At 38.1% G+C, this 20,121-nt stretch overlaps 2 protein-coding genes across 6 annotated transcripts in view; one reads left to right on the forward strand and one right to left on the reverse strand.

Annotated features, from left to right (window-relative positions):
- LOC138743330 (polycystin-2-like protein 1) overlaps positions 1–11,568 on the forward strand; it is a 56,346-nt gene extending 44,778 nt beyond the window's left edge. For 3 of the 5 annotated variants that reach the window (XM_069898511.1, XM_069898509.1, XM_069898514.1), the window contains 4 exons: positions 104–231; positions 2,235–2,367; positions 8,005–8,062; positions 11,342–11,568. In XM_069898511.1, coding sequence (XP_069754612.1) covers positions 104–231; positions 2,235–2,367; positions 8,005–8,046 — 303 coding nt within the window. In that variant the 3' untranslated portion in view covers positions 8,047–8,062; positions 11,342–11,568. The remainder of the gene's footprint in view (positions 1–103; positions 232–2,234; positions 2,368–8,004; positions 8,063–11,341) is intronic. The other 2 variants (XM_069898512.1, XM_069898510.1) reach the window with 2 other exon arrangements.
- A 5,174-nt stretch (positions 11,569–16,742) lies between these two features.
- The window catches only part of fam13b (family with sequence similarity 13 member B), a gene marked incomplete at its 5' end in the record, with an annotated part of 93,152 nt that continues 89,773 nt past the window's right edge, over positions 16,743–20,121 (reverse strand). Inside the window, 2 exons of the mRNA XM_069899021.1 lie at positions 16,743–18,126; positions 19,970–20,071. Of these exons, the coding sequence (XP_069755122.1) occupies positions 17,997–18,126; positions 19,970–20,071 (232 nt within the window). The remainder of the gene's footprint in view (positions 18,127–19,969; positions 20,072–20,121) is intronic.

Consider the following 20,121-nt stretch of genomic DNA (forward strand, 5'->3'; position numbering starts at 1 on the left):
GACTGCAGTTCATTTCTTGTCACTTGTAAGTTATACAAATATAATTTATCATTGAAGTGGTTTAGTCCATGATTCTCAATTATCCATTCTTCTTGTTTTTGAGGAACGGATACAACATCGACAAAAGATTTCAAATCAGTATTATTACACTGAGCCTGAGCAAAAACCTGAAATTGTCACTGCCAATCTTATAAAGAAATCTAATAGAGAAACTACTGCTAAAAATAATTTGTAAGTTCTTTAATTATTTTAACTGTTGGTGTTAGAGCAAAGAAAATCTGACATGAAATGCTAGTTTCACAGAGTTGTTGAAAGATACAAGTGGTTAAGTATTTACAATTTATTTAATGCACTATTAGTCTTTGATAGCCAGTAGTCATCGAGTCCAAAGCCCCTTTCACACTTGCATCCCAGTAAATTGGCTGTTCAGTGTCCCGGAATAGGAATGGGGGTTTGGCCTTTCACACTAGACCACTCCTAACCAGGACATTGAATGCTTTCACACTTGCAAGGGTTTATCCCCAGCATTTTTCTGTTCTACCTTTAATAGGAAGTGCCTGTAATGCAATTGCTCATTTCACACTTGTCTGATCTCAACATCGGCATCTGCAGACGCTGGGGATTGTGCTAGGGGTTGAGGCTGGCAATTCCTGGCGTGAGATGACGTCATCTGACACTGGCATTGAACAGATTTTGCTTTCACACTTGCCTCTTTAAAGGCGATTGGCGTCTGATTCCTGGGAACACTGGCAAGTGTGAAAAGGGCTCAAGAAATGAAGATTTCTCAATTGGGAGACAACTGAATAGAATATCTAAAGAATGTGAAATGCTGAAAAGATCTGTAAACCATATTAGGTTATGACAAGAAACATTTGAAATATGATATTGAAGAAATTAATGGAACTGAAAACCAATCAACTGTCAGCCTATGATAACCTGCATCCTGGAGTTTTGAAAGAGATGGATAGGGAGATTGTGGATGTATTGATTTCATAGTCCATTTCACAGATATCACACGTCCATCAGCTCCACCTCAATAGCTCTACCTCATATCCCTTTCTCCTCAGCATTTTTTTTTCTTCACATGTAATCATACAGTTCCATTGAAGGCTATATGGAATCTGCCTCCATTGTGTGCAGGCAGCACTTTCAAAATTTGAACCAAATGCTGTATAAAATGTTTTTCCTCATGTCATTCTTAATTCTCATGATCTCCAGCCTTCAATCCCTTCCCATTCAATCCCTCCAACATTTACTTTTATCACATTTTTCCTCCAAAGCTCAAGCCTCTAAACTATCCTTGTAATTGTGGTCCATTTGTCTAGAAATTGTACTCATAATTCTTTTCTGGATAGGAATGAGGGTTTGGCCTTTCACTTTAGACCACTTAATCAGGACATTGAATGCTTTCACACTTGCAAGGGTTTATCCCTAGCGTTTGTCTGTTCTACCTTTAATAGGAAATGCCTGTAATGCAATTGCCCATTTCACACTTGCCTGATCTCAACACCTCCCTATAGAGTGGAGACCAGAACTGAACAAAATACTCCAGCTAATGTGGGCCAATGTTTTATAAAGTATCAGAATAACTTCTAATACTTTTATAACACGTGCCTCTATTGATACATTGCATGTGTCTCATGAATTACTTTCATAACATGTCCATTACTTTTAATGATTTGTGCAGACAGCTCCAAGACCTTCTGTTCCTACACTCCTTTCAAAACAGTATCCTTTCTTTTGTCTTGTATCTCCTCATTTCTGCTGAAACTTCTCTCCCAATTTTACTGAAGTGTCAGGTGAAAACCAAAATGAGGGGAGTTATTTTCAAAGGTAAATCCAAATTTACATGTTTACCATAATTCTTGTTTACCAAACTACTTTAGGTATTAAATATTAAAATATGAATATTCCATATTTAAAGATTTTACCTTGATATCCACTTTGCTAATATTTTGTGGGATAAAGTGAGGTAATTAATTTATATGGCAGAGAAAGAATAAGAAAGGAACTATAATCAAATTGCAGGTGAGATCATTGTTTTGGGAACAATTATGTATTTGGAGTCATGGAGATGGGTGGGTGTCTATCTTTCCACTTTCAATCAGCAAACTGACTGACTGAGCTTGACTAGAAAATAATTGCTATTTTAAAAGGTTCCTATAATTATCAAACATTACATTGAAACTCGTGGATTAATGGGATTCAATTATTTAAATGCAACTTTCTCTTAGTCTTATTATGCGCACAAATCAACTAGAAGAGAGAATGAATGACATGTCATCAAAAATAGACTGGATTATGGAACAATTTGAAAACCAAAGATATGTGCAGAGTGGGAAACAGGTAACATCTGATATTGTAAAGGTAGGTAGGCAATGTTACAGTTTGGTAACATTTTACAATATTATTTCTCTTAAATCTGCTATAGCTGTGTTCTCTTACAATCTAGAGCTATATTTTTCATAAAATAAATCTTTGTATATGGATGATTCTGATTATCAACTGTCTAAATTAATGATAATACAAGAATAATCTTCACTTTAATTCTTTAAAAACTGACATGTTCAAAACCAATTTAAAAGATTGAACTAGAGCACAACACACAAGATTAAAAAAAATCAAGAGTACTAAAATAATAAATATAAATCTAATAATCATTGCTTAATTTGACTTTCAAACATTTAAAAATGAAGCCTATTAAAATATCATTGTAAACACTAACATACACAGCCTTCATTTTTTTCTTTCTACCATTTTTCCCCAATTACAGAATTTTGTTGGTGGCCATAAACAGTTACCACTGCACATTTTTGTCTTGGATTTAGCTAGTGTTTCGATAAGTCAATATTAATGGACACACTAAAGTAGTCTAAGCAGTGGAACAAGTTTATGATCCAAGAAACAAAGCCTTCTACCATTTTTAATTTCTATTTTCTAAGTTAATTTCCTTTTTACAATAACTGCTACACATCAAAAAGCTAAGTAGCCAAAGAACTCATTTTGGAATATAGGAAATAGGAAATGTGTTCGGGAAGGTTTTCAACAATCAATATATTGAGGTACCAATGAGAGAAGATGCAATGCTTGATCTCCTATTTGGGGAAAAAGACAGATCAGGTGATAGAAGTATGTGTAGGTGAACATTTTGGGTCCAGTGACCATAATGCCATTAGTTTCAAGATAATGATAGGTCTGGAGTTGAGATTCTGAATTGGAGAAAGGACAATTTTGCGGAAATGAGAAAGGATCTAGGAAGAATGGATTGGGATAAGTTGTTTTCTGGCAAGGATGTATTCAGTAAGTGGAAGGCCTTCAAAGGTCAAATTTTGAGAGTGCAGAGTTGGAATGTTCCTATCAGGATTAAAGGCAAAGTTAACAGGCATAGGGAACCTTGGTTTTCGAGGTATATTGGGAATCTGGTTAAGAAGGGAGAGGTGTATAGCAGATATATGCAAACAAGAAGCAAATGTATAGAAAATGTAAGAAAATACTTAAGAAGGAAATGAGGAAGCCAAAAAGAAGACATGAGGTTGCTTTGGCAGATAATATGAAGTTAACCCTGAAGAGTTTCTAAAGTATATTTGAGTAAAAGGATAGTAATGGACAAAGTTTGTCCCTTAGAAGATCAAAGTGGTTGTCTGTGTGTGAAGCCTTATGAGATGGGGTAGATCTTAAACATTTTTTTTTGCAACAGCATTTACTCAGGAAACTGGCACAGTGTATAAAGAATGAAGGGAAACAGCAGTGGTGTCATGGAACATATAGAGATTAAAGAGGAGCATGTGCTTGCTGTCTTATGGTGAATAAAAGTAGATAAATCCCTCAGACCTTGAGGGAGATTAGAGTAGAAATTGCAGAGGCCCTGGCAGAAATATTTAAAATGTCCTTTGCCACAAGTAAGGTGCCAGAGGATTGGAGGGTAGCTCATGTTGTTCCTTTGTTTAAAAAAGTAAACCAGGAAATTACAGTACTGATTAAAGATAATCAGCATGGCTTTGTGCATGGTAGGTCGTGTTTAACAAATCTTACCGATTTTTTTTTTTACAAGGAGTTTACCAAGAAAGTAAATTAAGGAAAGGCTGTAGATGTTATCTACGTGGACTTCAGTAAGGTCTTTGACAAGGTTCCTTCTAGGGGGTTAGTTCAGAAGGTTCAGGCACCAAGTATCCACAGAAAAGTTGTAAATTGGATTTGAAATTGGCTGTTTGAGAGAAGACAGAGAGTGGTAGTGGATGATTGCTTCTCAAACTGGAGGCCTGTGATTAGTGGTGTGCCTCAGGGATCTGTGCTGGGGCTATTGTTGTTGATTGTCTATATCAGTGATCTGGATGATAATGTGATAAATGGGATCAGCAAATTTGCTGATAACACTAAGATTGGAGGCGTTGTTGTCAGTGAGGAAGGCTTTCAAAGCTTGCAAAGGGATCTGGACAAACAAAAAATGGGACAGAAAATGGCAGATGGAATTTAATGCAAACAAGTGTGTGAGGTGTTGCATTTTGGTAGGATACACAATTCCCTGAAAATGGTGTCACAAGTAGATAGTGTTGTAAGGAAAGTTTCTGGCATCTTGACCTTCATAAATCAAAGTATTGAGAATAGAAATTGGGATGTTATGGTGAGGTTGTATAAGACATTAGTGAGGTGAGGCTAAATTTGGAGTATTGTGTGCAGTTCTGGTCACCTAACTACAGCAAGGATATCAGTAAGATTGAAAGAGTGCAGACAAGATTTATTAAGATGTTACCAGGTCTTCAGGAGTTGAGTTACAGGGAAAGATTAAACAGGTTAGGACTTTATTCCTTGGAGCGTAGAAGAATGAGGGGAGATTTGATAGAGGTTTACAAAATATAAGGGGTATAGACAGAGTAAATGCAAATCAGCTCTTTCCAGTTAGATCAGGAGAGATAAAACAAGAGGACATGGCTTTAAGTTGAAAGGGGAAAGGTTTAAGGGAAGCATTAGGGCAAACATTTTTTTAAAATAGTTTCCAACAGTTTCCAGTAATCAATCACAAATTACAGTTATCAATTATATACAAAATTCGCTGTCAAATTCGCACCAATTTTACCCCTTCCCTCTACACACTCAACAGACCACAGTTACCCACAACATTCAAGACATCCACAACAAAGGTAGCGAACATATCAGGAATTTGTCATGGCCTAACAGCTGGCACCTAGGCTGTTACATTTTTCTTGACTTTACTTGATTGAGATTGAATGGACACCCCTCCCTCAGTAAAAGGATAGATGGGAAAGGCAGGGCAGTGAGATACGCTGGTCCACAGTATAAATGTACTCCTATGAAACTTAAATATGGTTGTCAAATTTTAAGGAAGATGTATTTTTTTTCCTTAAGTTATAGGTAATTTTCTCCAGGGGAACACAGCTTTGCATTTTTGTATTCCAGTGCATAATGCCAAAGAGGGAGTCAGATTTTCAGGTAACTGCTATGCACTTCCTGGCCACTGCCAATGTGATCATTATAAATTGGATTTGGAATTTGGACAGCTTCATCTTAATCCTTGTGTCCATCATGTTTCCCAATAGGATAGCTCTGGGTCCTGTGGGAATTCTTTACCTATGATGTTTTTTCTCGAGTTTGTCCTAGTTCCACCCAAAAGGGTCTCACCTTGGTACGTCCAGGTTGCTTGCACAAAGGTTCCTGTCACAATGCCGCATCTGAAGCATTGGTCTGCAATTTCTAGTTTAGCCCTATTCAATTTTGCAGTGTCAAATATTGCTGGTGGAGAACATTATACAGCATCAGCCTATACTGCACATTAATAATCGTAGTCATTTTGTCTGAAACAGGTCTGACCAGCACTGCTCATCAATCATTGTTCCCAAGTCTGACTCCCACCTTTGCCTTGATTTGTGAAGGCCCGGTTTAGGGCCTTCCGCTTTGAGCGAGAAATGCATTGCCACAGTGAACTTCCTTGTGTTCCCCTTTTGTCCCTCAAGAAATATCTTATCTTGAGGTAGCAGAGGAACGTCTTATTTGACAAGTCACATTTACTTTTGAGTTGCTCAAATGACATTAGTTTCCCCCACTTGTAACAGTCCTCGATACATCTGACCCTCTCTTGGCACCAAGTGTCCAGGATCTTGTTGTCCACCATTAATGTAACTAATCTATTTGGAGTTGGGGTGTTTTTGAGGACAGCCCCACTTTAGAGCATACATATTGATTAATTTTGTTCTATATATAAATTATGTGTTTTAATATGGGACTGTCTTTTTTGTCAGATAACAATTTAATATCACACTTATAAATAAAGTTCTCCTGCTATCTTTTCACTCAGCTTATGCAGACCCCTCAAATAGTGAGGGGATATACCTCAGCTGGGCTCCCTGATTAATATTACTTAAAGTCTGGTAACCTTAAACTGCCCAGACTGAAGTCCCAAGTTAATTTTTTCAAAGAGACCCTGGCTACCTTGCCATTCTACATAAATCTTATAACTTGTGAATGTAAGTTCTGAATTCCCAGAGCAACACCATGGGCAGAGTCTGGAAGAGGTACTGAAGCCTTGGAAACTCATTCATTTTAATACAGTTGACCCTGCCCACCACCTATGAAGTCCTCCTCAATTCTCTTGAGCAAGGGGGTATAGTTTAGCTTCTTATAAATTATTTAGGTTATTAACCACCGTAACTCCTAGATATTTGATCCTGTTCTGTAGCTACTTCAAATTACTATTCTCTTGATATTGACTGTAATCCCCTTTAGTAAGTGGCATGACCTGGCTCTTACCCCAATTGATCTTATACCCAGAGTAGAGTGCAGCCTGGCCAGTGAGTTTACTGCATCTGTCAGATGTATCAGCACATCATCAGCAAATTAATTAATTTTGTGTTCCTCCTGGCCTATCCTAAATCCCCTAATGTCTGGATTCTGCCAAATGCCCTCAGCTACTGGCTCCATAGCTAGTATGAATAGGGCTGGAGATAAAAGACACCATTGTCTACTAGATCTTGACAGTGGGAAGGCTGAAGAAATTTGTTCATGCACCCAAGGCTAAAGTTGTGAACAAAGTCCTTATCCAATTTATAAACGTTGGCACTGGCCCCAATTTTCCCAGCACCTTCAACAAAAAAATCCCACTCCAGTCTGTCAAATGCCTTCTCTGCATCCAGGGCTACAGTTACTCTTCTTTCATCCCTTGATTGTACCAGATGTATTATACTCAGCAGTCTGCTTATATTGTCTGCTGCATTCCTTTTTTTTTTGCACAAAGCCCACTTGACCCTTATTTATTAATTTTGACGTATGTTTTTTCAATCTATTTGCCAGTGCTTTGGCAAGTATCTTGTAGACCGTATTTAATAGTGAGGTTGGTCTATAAGAGGACAGTTTCAGTGGATCCCTGCCTTTTTTGAGAATGACTGCAATAATTGCTGTTGTTAAGGATTCTGGAAGGGTATGGGTCTCAATTGCTTGGTCTACCACCTCCATAAAAAGAGGTATCAATAAATCCTTAAATTCCTTGTAGAACTCAGGTGGGAACCCATCCTCCTCCAGAGATTTGTTAGTCTGTAGTAAACTCAATGCCTTTCCTATTTCTTCCTCTGTGAAGGGGAAATTAACCCTTCCTGTTCTTTTAGGTCTAAATTTGGTAGTTCTAATTTTTACAGAAACTCATTCATTTTATCTACCCCACCTGCCAATTCTGTTATAGATTTTTCATAAAATTGCCTAAAAGTCTCATTAATTTATTTTGACTTGTATGAGATCTCGGCATTCCTGGTTGGTATAGCATTGATCATCCTGGAGGCCTGTTCTGCCCTTAATTGCCAGGAGAAGACTTTATGGGGTCTCTCCTCCAATTCATAATATTGTTGTTTTGACCTCATTATGGCATTTTCTATACTATATATTTGAAGCGTATTGTATTTCAGTTTTTTATTCTTCGAATCCGGATTTTTGAAAGTCCTTCTCTAAACAAGTACTCTCCTGTTCCAATTTTTCCACCTCCCTCATGTATTCCTTTTTTAGGGGGATCTTTTTCACTCAGAACATGATGGGAGTGTGGAATGAGCTACTATTTGACATGGTAAATGTGGGATCACTCTTAAGTTATAAGAATAAATTGGATAGCTACATGGATGAGAGGGGTCAGGAGGATTATGCACTGGGTGCAAGTCAATGGGACAAGTGGAATAGTATTTTGAGATGAAAAGGGCCAAATAGCCTGTTTTCTGTGCTGTAGTGTTCTATGGTTCTAAACACTTATTTCTGTAACTTGCGGAAACTCTTGAGCTGAGAGAATTGGCCTCCATTTTACCATAGAACAGCTCTATCCAGTGGAAACAACATTTCTCCAAATTCAGCTATCCATTCTTGTCTTACTATGTTTATTCACACCACTCTTGGTCAAATACTGCCTCGATGTTAAGGGCTCTCATTCACATCTTACTCTTTTTATTCAACTTTTTTTCCGCACGTTAGGGCCAAGGTTGTAATGAGGTCAGGAGTTGAGCTTTGTTTTTAGACATATAGCACAGTAACAGGCCTTTTCAGCCCATGAGCCTGTGCCATCCAATTACACCCAATTGACCTACAATTCCTGGTATGTTTTGAATGGTGGGAGGAAACCTGGGGAAAATCCACGCAGACACAGGAGAACATACAAACTCTTTACAGACAGTGCAGGATTCGAATCCTGGTCCCAATCACTGACACTGTAACAGCATTGTGCTAACTGCTATGTTATCCATGCTGCCTTGTGCAAATTTATGAGTAGGGTTTTGATAAGGAAATTTCACTTGACAATACAGACCATAGTGTTTTCAAGTAATAGTTATCACATTTCATCTTATGAATTGAGATACAAATTTTTCAAACAGAAAACCAGGGCACACTGAGGAAACTTGTGCAGTCACAGTGAAAAAGGAAACACCAGCATCAGAGCTTAGAACTGAGGCTGGGTCACTGGAGTTGGGGAAAATTGGGGCAAGTTAGAAATTGTGATTGTGCTCTTTGCAATGGCACAGATTAAAAAAAAAGGAAATATTTCTGTAACAAGTATGCAGCTCCAACCTCTGATGGGAGATTCATTGCATGTGGAAAAGAGGAGGAAAAAATATCTGGACATCAATAATTTTAGGGGATTCTATAGTCAGGGGAGCAGACATCTTGTGTTTGTGGAATTGATTCCTTGATTCAAGGACTGAGGATATAATTGAGCATTTGCAGAAAGTTCTGGAGGGGATTTTGACACTGTTAGAGAAAATATCATGGTACTGCAAAGAGAGGTCGACAACTGACCGGGCTCATCTACTGGTCTATAGGGATGAAACTAAGGAATGATAAAGGGATGATAACATTAATTAAATTATATTATAGTCCACACAATAGTCAGCAGGAATTGAAGGGGCAAATTTGTAGAGAGATGGACAGTTGCAAGAAACACAAAGTTGTGCTTGCAGATGATTTTAACTTTCCACATATTGACTGAGACTCCCATGATGTAAAAGGGGTGAATGAGTTAGTGTTTGTCATGTGTGTTCAGGAAGGTTTTCTTAATAAATGGAAGAGATCCAACTAGAGAGAGTGCAATATTGGATCTCCTATTGGAGAACAAGACAGGGCAGGTGATGAAAGTGTTTGTAAGCGAACACTTTGGAACTAGTGATCATAATGCCATTAGTTTCAAGATAATTATGGAAAAAGATAGATCTGTTCCTTGGACTAAGATTCTAAATTGCAGGATAGACAATGATGGGCAGTAGAGCCTATTTCTGTTCTGTAGTGTTCCATAGGAAATGAACAACAGGGGTTATGGTTAATTTCAACAGATAGAAAGAAGGACCAAGTCCTACCATATAAATTTTAAGCAGATGGAATAGAGATGTCAAGAACAAGATGACTTAAAACTAAATTGATAAGTAAAAGAATGTAAAGTAACACATTTTTCTTAAATCAGTGAGTAGTTAGTATCTGGATGGGACTTCCAGAGATAATTGTGGGGGAAACATACAAATGTAGAGTTCAAAATAAAACTGACTAAATATCTAAAAGGAACAAATTTGCAGAACTATGAAGACAAGAAAAGAAACCAGGGTGAGTAGGGATCTTGCATAGGAAGTTGTGAAAAAATGAGCCAAATAACCTCCCTGTGTGCTGCAACCAGGACCACCTTTATATGTGAATGGTGGTTTTAATTGCCTCTATAAAGTCCAGAGTATATTTTAAATGCTCTGAGAAAACATCTTTACAGAAAAAGGTTTGTATGCTAAAGGACCAGAATGTTTCTCACATAGAGGTGTTGACTTAATGGTTTGCAGTGAGGAATTACTTACCTTATATTAAATACAAACAATAGCCAGTTTCTTTATGGAAAGTTAACAATCTCTTCCAAGGAACCCTCAGTGGACTGTCCAAGACCGGTGATCATTCACTTTCATTATTTTCAACAAAAAGGGATCATCTTTAAAGCTCGCAAAAAGAAACATTTATCATACCGAGAACAGAATATTTGATTGGTTGAAGATTATGGCCCAGAGGTAGTTGGTATGCGGAAGAATTTCTAAAAAGTTATGGCTGACTTGTACAAACAAGGTTTAAAACCAGCACTGTTATTTCTGGCTTGACTAAGGATCGTTTATGAAGTCAGTGATCAAAGCCAGTCAAATTTTGACTGAGGGAGAAGCAGTTTCACCGGATATAAAATGAGTTTGAAATAAGTGGTGTTGTAAGAATTGAATCCATTCTGAAATGGATGGATTTTGATACAAGGAGAAGGGAGATTTCTAGTGTTTTTCCCCCCTTTAAGTTTATTTCTGAGTTTAAATTATAGGGTTTTTTCCTCTATTTTTTTTCAGTCTTTCCACCATTTTTGTTAAATTATTAATTTGTAAAGAAGTTAATTATGTGCAAATACTGAATTTTTTTAAGGTATATGTGAGCTGAAGGGTTCATTTTTTTTCTATGTTGGGTAAGAACAAGGAATCTTAATTTGATTGAAAATTGATTTTTAGTATTTTTAAGTAGTCTCCTATTTTTATTAACTTTAAGTATGATAAGGGGTATTATAATATAATAAATGGTCATTGCATTATTTAAAACGCATCTCAGTTCTCCCTTCATGAACAAGGCTTACAACTGAAGGCTGAAATGAATGCATTTCCTTTCACAATGTCAATAAGATCTCTATTGCTGGAACAGAGTTAATACCAACAGAATTTACTATTATTTTCTTATATCAGGGACCTGGGAGGAATATTTATTGATTGACAATACAACTATGCAGATTTTTATTCTTAGTTCTTTTTAGCTGAAATGCACTTAATATTTAAGCTATTAACAATAATATTTTGCCTTCATTCTCCAGTCTGAATTATAATTCAAACCTTGATTTCTGAAGAGGAATAAGAGACCTTTGATGAGGAAAAAAAACAACTTTTTTTGTTCTAATTTTGGAAGATAGAGTAAACCAGCTGGGAACAGAAACATAAGCAAAAGAAATGAGTTTAATAATATTCATAATTTTAAAAATATCTCACTAAGAATGAATTAATAAAAAATAGTTGGGTTGATACCACTATTCTTCTTAAACAAGTCTCAATAATTAATAGGTTACAAGGATAAATAGGATAGGAAAAGAGTGGATATAAAAACTGAGTCTCTGCTTACCTTAATTCTGTTTTGTCCCCCCCTTGGTCCAGTCCCTACCCACTTTCATCCGGGACACTTCAACAACCTCCAATTCACTGAACTCAATTGTGTTGTATTTACCATGGATATCCAATCCCTATACTCCTCCATTCCCAATAATGAAGGCCTCAAAGCCCTTCATTTCTTTCTGGACAATAAAACAACTAGTCCCCTTCCACCATCACCTTGGTCCAGCTGGCAGAACTTGTCCTCACTCTCAATAATTTCTCCTTTGACTCATCGCATTTTATCCAGGTTAAATGGTAGCCATGGTACTTACATGAGCTCCAGCTATACCTACCTTATTTTTTTGGCCATATGGGGCAAACTATGCTACAAGCATACACAGACAAGGCCCCTCAACTCTTCTACATCAATTACTACTTTGGTGCTGCCTCATGTACCCTTGCTGAGCTCGTCGACTTCATCCACTTTGCTGCCAACTTCCGACCTCAAATTCACTTGGTTCACCTCTAGCAACACTCTCCCTTTCCTCAATCTCTCTGTCTCCATTTCAGGAGATGAACTCTCGACAGACATCTTCTATAAACCCACCAACTCCCACAGCTACCTCAACTACACCACTTCTCACCCTGTCCCCTGCAAGGATTTCATTCCATTCTCTCAATTCCTCCATCTCTGTTGCATCTGCACCCAAGATGAGGACTTCCATGTGTTTTTGAACTAAATTTCTACAACAGTGGAGGTCTATGCCCAAGTTAGCAGGACCTGTACTCAGCAGCTGCCACAAAGAGTTGTGGACTCCAAGAGAGAAGCAGACCGGTACAGGACAGCAGAAATGGGGAGAACACAGTCTGTGGATGACTTGCAGTTGGGGACCCACACAAGCTACGCATTGTTGGAGAAGGGGCCATGGGAATCAGTTATCAGAACCAGGATTCAAGAGGGTCTTGTGGTCAAGAAAGGCTCCCGAAGGGCCTCGGGCACTGAATACTTCCTGATCATATCAGATTTGGATCTGGAGCTTGGGTTGCCAATGGACTGAATAAGGAGTCCGTGCAGCTGTAGAGGCTGTGGGGGAGCTGGAGGCAAATCCACAGACACACAGCAACCCTGAAGGAACTCTCTTTCTCTCATACTGTAAGGGGCATCAGGCAACACTAAAGACACTTATGACTGGGGAGAAAAGATTTTTTCCCCCCTCCAGCTCCATCAGCCACCCCCCCACCCCCCCACCGCATCTCGCTTTCACCCTGATTACCACTGTCCTTAAAATTTTCTTGCGGTCCTGGAGACGCAAGAGCTTCACCAGCTTTTGACCAGGGTTTAGGTGCGGTAAGAGGGTCTGATAGGCCCTCTCTACTCCACTAATTCCCCCAATTTCTCCCTTCCCAAGACTTATGGGAACCAGTGTTGAAAAAAATGCTACAGATCCCTCCCTTCTCTACTCTCTGGCAACTCCACCATCTTTATGGTGTTCCTCTGGCTATGATTTTCTAAAGTGTCGATCCTCTGCCAGAGGTGACCCCTTTCCACTTCTCTTGCAGCGACCTCTTTCTAATTTGTTTATTCGGTCCTCATTATCTCTAGTTCTTCAGATACCCTTCCTGACAATCCAATTATGACATTCTCCCATCTATCCATTTTGTCATATATCTCTCCTGTATTTTTTCTTTCAAGTCCCTGGCCAGTCCCTTCTCCATTCTTTCCATGGCCTGCAAATATCTTGTAATGAGGGCTTCGTGCCCCCTCCCCCTCTTGCCAATGCCATCTTGCTCCCTCCATGGGTCCCAGGACTTACCTGCAATTCTCTCCCGATGTCGGCCTCGGTCATCCTCACCAAGTTGGCCCTCCAGTGATGGGGCCTCCCAGGCTTCAGGCCTGGATTTGGCGTCGTCATCTTGGCCTCCTCAAAGTGGACTGGATCGGGTGCCGACCGTTCCTCCTACCTTCCTGGCTGCCTTTTCCTGGCTGATGCTCTTCTTTCCCATTGTTGCAAGGTAAGAACTTTTATTTGTTTTTGTTCTTGGTGCTTATTTTTGTCCTTTAAACTTTTTTTTATTCTCCTGGTCCAGGAGTTCTGGGGGAGTTCGACATCCTGCTATTCGTTCCTCATTACATCAACAATGACTCCATTCTTAACAATGGGTACAGTGCCGTCTGCATCGAAGAAATCGCCTTGGACTCCCAGCAGGAATGGGGACCTTGGGGTCTACAATTCTTTCAACCCCTTGGATTGTCTTCAACCCCTAGGGGTCGATATTGACCACTTTGGAGACCCCTAATTTACTACAAGTGATGTCGCACCCTTAATCATTGCTGCTGAAGTAAGGGTAGCCTTCCTGCAGTGAACCTGCAGAATGCAACCGTCCAAGACAGAATCCCAGAATATGACCTTGCAACCTCCTCTGATCAATTGGAAGACATAGTCAGAGATATCTTTCATCTTCCCTACAGAACATTGTAATTCCCACCTATTTCAAGAAGGCGACATTATACCAAAAGCATAAATATTGGGCCAAAATGACAACTGACCAGTGACATCCACCATCTTTAAGTGCTTCAAGAGGCTGGTCATGTCTCTTATCAACTATTGCCAACCTGCCAGCTTTGATCCACATCAATTTGCCTGCCACACAAATAGATCCACAACAGACACCATCTTATTGGGTCTCCACTTATTTCTGGAATACCGATTCATAAACTACAGCTCCCTAGTTAAGTCATTTTCAAACTATGGGACCTGGATCTCAGCCCCCTCCTTCTACAACTGGATCCTTGCCATCCTGTCTAATAGATTGCAATTAGGAAAGATTGATAATACAGGTATCTCCACAATTATGTAACACCAGTTCTTCTCATGGATGTGTACTCAGTCTCCTTCTATCGTCCCTCTACATCCATGACTACACAGCTAAATACCATCGCAACTCCATTTTCAAATGTGTCGCCATCACAGTAAATAGACCAGATATCAAATAACAGCAAGACAGAATACGGGAAAAAAATTAAAATGTGGTGGGATGGATAACAACCTTTCTCAACAACAGCAAGGCGTAGATCACTGACTTTAGCAGAATGGGACAGAGTCAACACTCCAATCCATATAAATGGTGCGGAAGTGTAAAAAAATAGATAGCTTCAAATCCACCAGCAAAAACATCTCCAATGACCTGACTTGGGATAAACATGATGACATTAGCCAAGAAAGCACAGCAATGACTCTACTTTCTTTGAAAATTAAGTTCAACATACCCCCTTTGTCCTCAACAACCTCTATAGCTGCACCATCAAAAATACACTTGCTGGATATATCAGTGATATAGCAGCTGCTCTGATGAAGATCAGAAACCACTCCCTAGGAATGGCAGCCAACATACTGAAGGACCCAGCACACCCTGGACATGCTCTCTTCTTCCCTCCTCCCACTGGAGAGAAGCAAGCACCAATGAGCTTAAAGACAGTTTCTTCCCCATAGTCATCAGGCACCTGAGTCTACCCCCACAATACCATCCTGCTGGGCTTGCTTGGTGATACCTGATCTTTACATTCCAATCCAGTGCTCCTTTCATGGTTACATGGATTCTAGAGATAACCTGTTATCTGTCTGCCTGTCCCGCATCGGACTTGTCAGCCACAAACGAGCCTGCAGCTGACGTGGACTTTTTACCCCCTCCATAAATCTTCGTCCGCGAAGCCAAGCCAAAGAGAGATAACCTGTTAGTCTGTTCACAGATGAACCCTTCTCACTATACTCCATATGACACCAAAACAAAGAATAGGAGTTGGAATAGGCCAAATGGTCACTCAAATCAGCTTTAAACTATTCAATAAGATCAAAGCTGAACCTCTACACTAAGTTCATTTTCCTGTCCCATTGCTATTTTCTTCTGGTACAATACAGAGCAGAAAATCTATTAACACTGAATCATGGGCAGACTGAAAATGTTACTCAGTTTTAGTAGCTGGGTACAAGGGGAGAATGCAGGTTGAAAGATTGATACCAGTTTTAGTAGCTGGGTACAAGGGGAGAATGCAGGTTGAAAGATTGATACCAGTTTTAGTAGCTGGGTACAAGGGGAGAATGCAGGTTGAAAGATTGATACCAGCTCTATCAAAGAAACTGAGCACCAGCTTCTAAGCCTAATATATTCCAAAACAGGCCAAGGCTTTTTGAAAAATCAAATTTCAATCCAGAATAGGTTAAAGCAAGTAATAATCCCACATACAGTAAAACTCCATTAATCTGCATTCATGGTACTTTGCTAATGTTGGACTAGCAGATTTTCTATTATATGTTATTAGAATATTCCAACACACAATGAAAAAGTTACATGATGGCATCATAATAAAGTTTCTAGCAAATCCAGTGATCTTACAGGGAAAGAGGGACACAGTGTGCGCAAAGGGAGAATGGGAAGCAGGGCCCTGGTGTGTTCAAGGGAGCAACAGAACCAGGACCACAGACAATGTCAAAGGGAACGGAGGAACCAGAACCATTTGAGAACTCGATGCCAAACTATCAGAATTTCTGAACAATTGGATAATCAAACATCTGTTTTATTGTACATGATAAAAATATGATGGACGAATGAACACACCAAACTACATGCACTAATTTTAGATTTATACAAGCAGGGTATTTATTTGAATATTATCGGAATTTTTATCTCATGAAGTTGTTTTACATGCCAGACTGCAATGGTAGGGAAGTAAATGACATTGCAAGTGAGGGAAATTGCATAAAACTTCCAAGATAAATTATCTCTATGAAATATGTACTATAGCAAATCTTACAGATCACTGCAAACCTGTCCTAAGATGGCAAAATTATTAATTTCTGCATTGTACATGTTATAAAGAATGCTATACAAAACTTACTTTAAGCATCTATTAGAATATTGTTGCGCAATTAATGTTCTTTCAATGTTATTGCTCAGATTTTTCAACAGATTTAACCTTCAAGCAAAATTAATATGGATGACACAAGATTAATTAAAATCTCAACACACCAAAATATACGGGGATAACTTTTCATAAAAAGGAGCGTAGAAATTATTCAAGACTACAAAATGCACCAGCTTATTGACATATGTACACACTGAAACACCAGAAAGTGCTGATACCATGCATTTATTAAATTCTTCATGTAGTAGTAATGTAGTAATATTGTCATTTTCAACAATGAAGTGTCGACACATACAATGCCCAAAAACTGCATGGTTTTGTTACACAAAAGCAAATGCAATCATGTACAAAAATGATTGATTTTAAGATGCAGCATTATTCAATCTTAATAATTCTCTGCTTTCAAAGGGTTGTGATGTTTACATTCAGATGTTTTTGCAATTACTAATTAAAATCATGCAAAAATAAATGTTAACTGCTTAAATGACATACAGTAGGTGCATGCAATGATCACTCACAAATAGTATAAGGCAACATCCATCATATTCTTCAAATGACAAGGATTCTCAAAAACATTTTTCATATTTCCAAAAAAAGTGTTTCTTTAAAAATCACAAGGTCACTGCACAAACACCTTTTCTGAACTTTGATCAATCTTCAGCAGTAAAAAGTGGCACAAGGTGACAAGTTATAATGAAAGCAGGTATTTTGCATTAAAACACATTCATAAATTGAACACTGCCAAATATTTAATTTTACAGGAAAATCTCAAAATATTAATACATTTATTAAAGGTAACATCAATTTAGTAAACACTGTTTATTAGTGCTTTCTGTACCATTGTGGACAACTACAAATATCAAACAACTTCAGATATATACAAGTGTACACCTCCACTTTCTGGCTCAGAATCTGATCACTTCACAAAATGAGTATGAATGATTTAAGAAGAATTCTACTGAAAACCATACTGCTCTGAAAGTTAAAACCAAACATTTTGATATTATGAGGAATCAAAAATCATTGTGCACAGCTACACGTAGCAAGCGCATTTGGAGACAAAATAAATAGTTTGCAATCTGCCTTTAAACTGAGAGAATATTATTCTTGAAATCCATGCTGCTTTCATCATCATACCTCAAAATTCATCATCCCAATTCCCCTCCACTCCCCCCCCCCCGTTTACAATGTAGTATAACCATTCATTTCAGAACAAGTTGCATCAACCTAATAAAATATTAGTACTAATTTAATCAGATATTTTATTATTCCAGAGCCATCTACTATTCATAACAACCTTGGGATATAAACTTACCCTTAGTTCATTACTTTGTCAGAAGCACCAGTGTAAAGTGCACATATTGGCATTGGGCAAGGCAATGTTACAAAAAGAGGTAAGCACCAGGTCCAGAAGATAAAATATTCAACACATTACTCCTGATGAAGATAGTAACATCGTAACATCAAACCAACTTAAATTTTGCAGAATCTTGCTTGCCAATAAGAACTTCCAAAAGTCTGACTCTGGCTTTTATGCGTTTATATTCTCTGTATTCTTCAACCATTGGAGCACGATCTTCTTTCTGTACATTTCTAGAATAATCAAAACATTTATAAATCAGGAAAAGCATGTATGGCAGTTTTAATTAAACTGATATATACTATGTCCTTAAAATGAACTAAATCATTATTAAAAGTTATAAAGTTCCAATACTGACATAATGAACAAGTTTCTAATGTTTCAAAGCATGAATTAAATTCACATCTAACTAGTAGAGAACTTGTAGATATGAGACAAGATTGGACATTGCTTTTAGTCCTGAAACAGCTCACAGTTCATCCATCAAAATCTCTTTGATGCTTTAAATGAGTTTTGTATCTTAATCAATAGGAAAGGGGCATGGTGGGGTGAGTGGGAAAAAAAGAGATGGGCAACCTCGTTTTTAAAAAAAGCATCTACGATGCCCCATAGGGACTGAAAATGCCAATGCTCCAACCTACTGACAAGGTCAACAAGGTCTGACCTACATCAGGCTGTTCTTTGGCTATAGCTCAGCAGTCAACACCATTATACCAGTAAAATAGAAGACCAAGCTAAAGGATCTGGGACTCTCTCTCTGTCCCTCTGTAACTGGATCGTGACTTCCTTATTGACAGACTACAATCAGTGTGAATCAGTAACATCAGTTTGACTGCCCTGGAACACAGAGGCTGCAGAAGATAGTAGACAGTCAGTATAGGCTCTGAACTCTCATCCTTTGCAGACATCTATGTCAAGGCAGCAGCCAACAGAGACAGACTCCTGAACTTCCCCTTAGTACATTAGTACAGCCTCCCTGTTTACAGAATGTACTTAGTACATTCCCCTTAGACGGCTGCACTGTTGCAAGTTGCTTTTTATTTAGTCTGCACTTGAATATTATTTGACTTTTAATTTAATTCAATTAGTTCACTATTCCTGACTTTCTTTACAAGTACCTGTTCAGCTGCACTGGACATGTACATTACATAATGTTTATGAAAGTAAACATATCATAATCTCAAGATATTCAGCATTTACACAGGCAATCAAAAGTACAGCAGTTGTAGGTACAAATAGATGTATTCAGCAGGATAACTATCAGGCAAGGCAGATGGAAGATGAAAGATTAGGGGAGTGAGAGGAAGATGATCATCAAACTGATCCAAATTTAAATGCTGGCATTTAGCACTTTTCTGATTGAATCATTTCGTTCCAGCTCACAGGTGAAAACATTACAGTTACTCCAATTTATTATCAGTCATGCTCTCAATACAGATAAAACTCCAGAATGCTGACAGACTTGTGTACAGCATAAATTTATTGGGCTGAACTGCCTGTTAGTGTTTCAAAATTAACTGCAAGGTATCCTATTCTTCAATAGAATTTGGTAATATTAAACTATTCATACCCCAAAAACTTACAATTTGAACCTGAAGACAATAAAAATAAAATCATTTCACTCAATACCATAAGCAACTCTGTACATGATACTGAAAAGGGCTTCACTCAACTTTGAAAGCACTCATCCACATAAGATTTTAGAGCAATATTTTTGGAATTGTTGAATTAAAAAATAATAAATTGAAGAGGATTAAAAATATGGAAAAGCAGCAAATTTTTTTTAAAAAATTTTAAAGGTTGAATAATAGAGAATATGGATGAGGAAACTATGTTTATGGGCCGACATAGCTCTTTCTGATTCTTTCAAAATGCAAATCAATTAATCATTCAGTTATTAAAAAAGGGCCATACAGGTATATTACAAAGTAGCTACACAACTTCGTGGTGACAGGGTTACCATAATATCTGTGGAAAGAAGATTCGAACTTATCTTTGAAAATCAAATGAATGGCATTTTGTCTGATTTTTTTCCTCAGTTTGTGGTCTTTTGGTTAAAGTCGAATAAGAACAAACCTTCCATTTTTTTGGTAGAACTCTTCTTCAAACTCACGCAGAGTTTTACGCAAATTCTTCCTGTCATCTCTTGCTTTCCAGAGTTGTTCAAGTAGTTCAGGCCTTAAAGATGTAAATAAAAACTTAGTGGCACATTTTAGGAATAGAGCAGC

The sequence above is a fragment of the Narcine bancroftii genome, chromosome 9, assembly GCF_036971445.1.
Source record: "Narcine bancroftii isolate sNarBan1 chromosome 9, sNarBan1.hap1, whole genome shotgun sequence".
Taxonomy (NCBI): Eukaryota; Metazoa; Chordata; class Chondrichthyes; order Torpediniformes; family Narcinidae; genus Narcine; species Narcine bancroftii.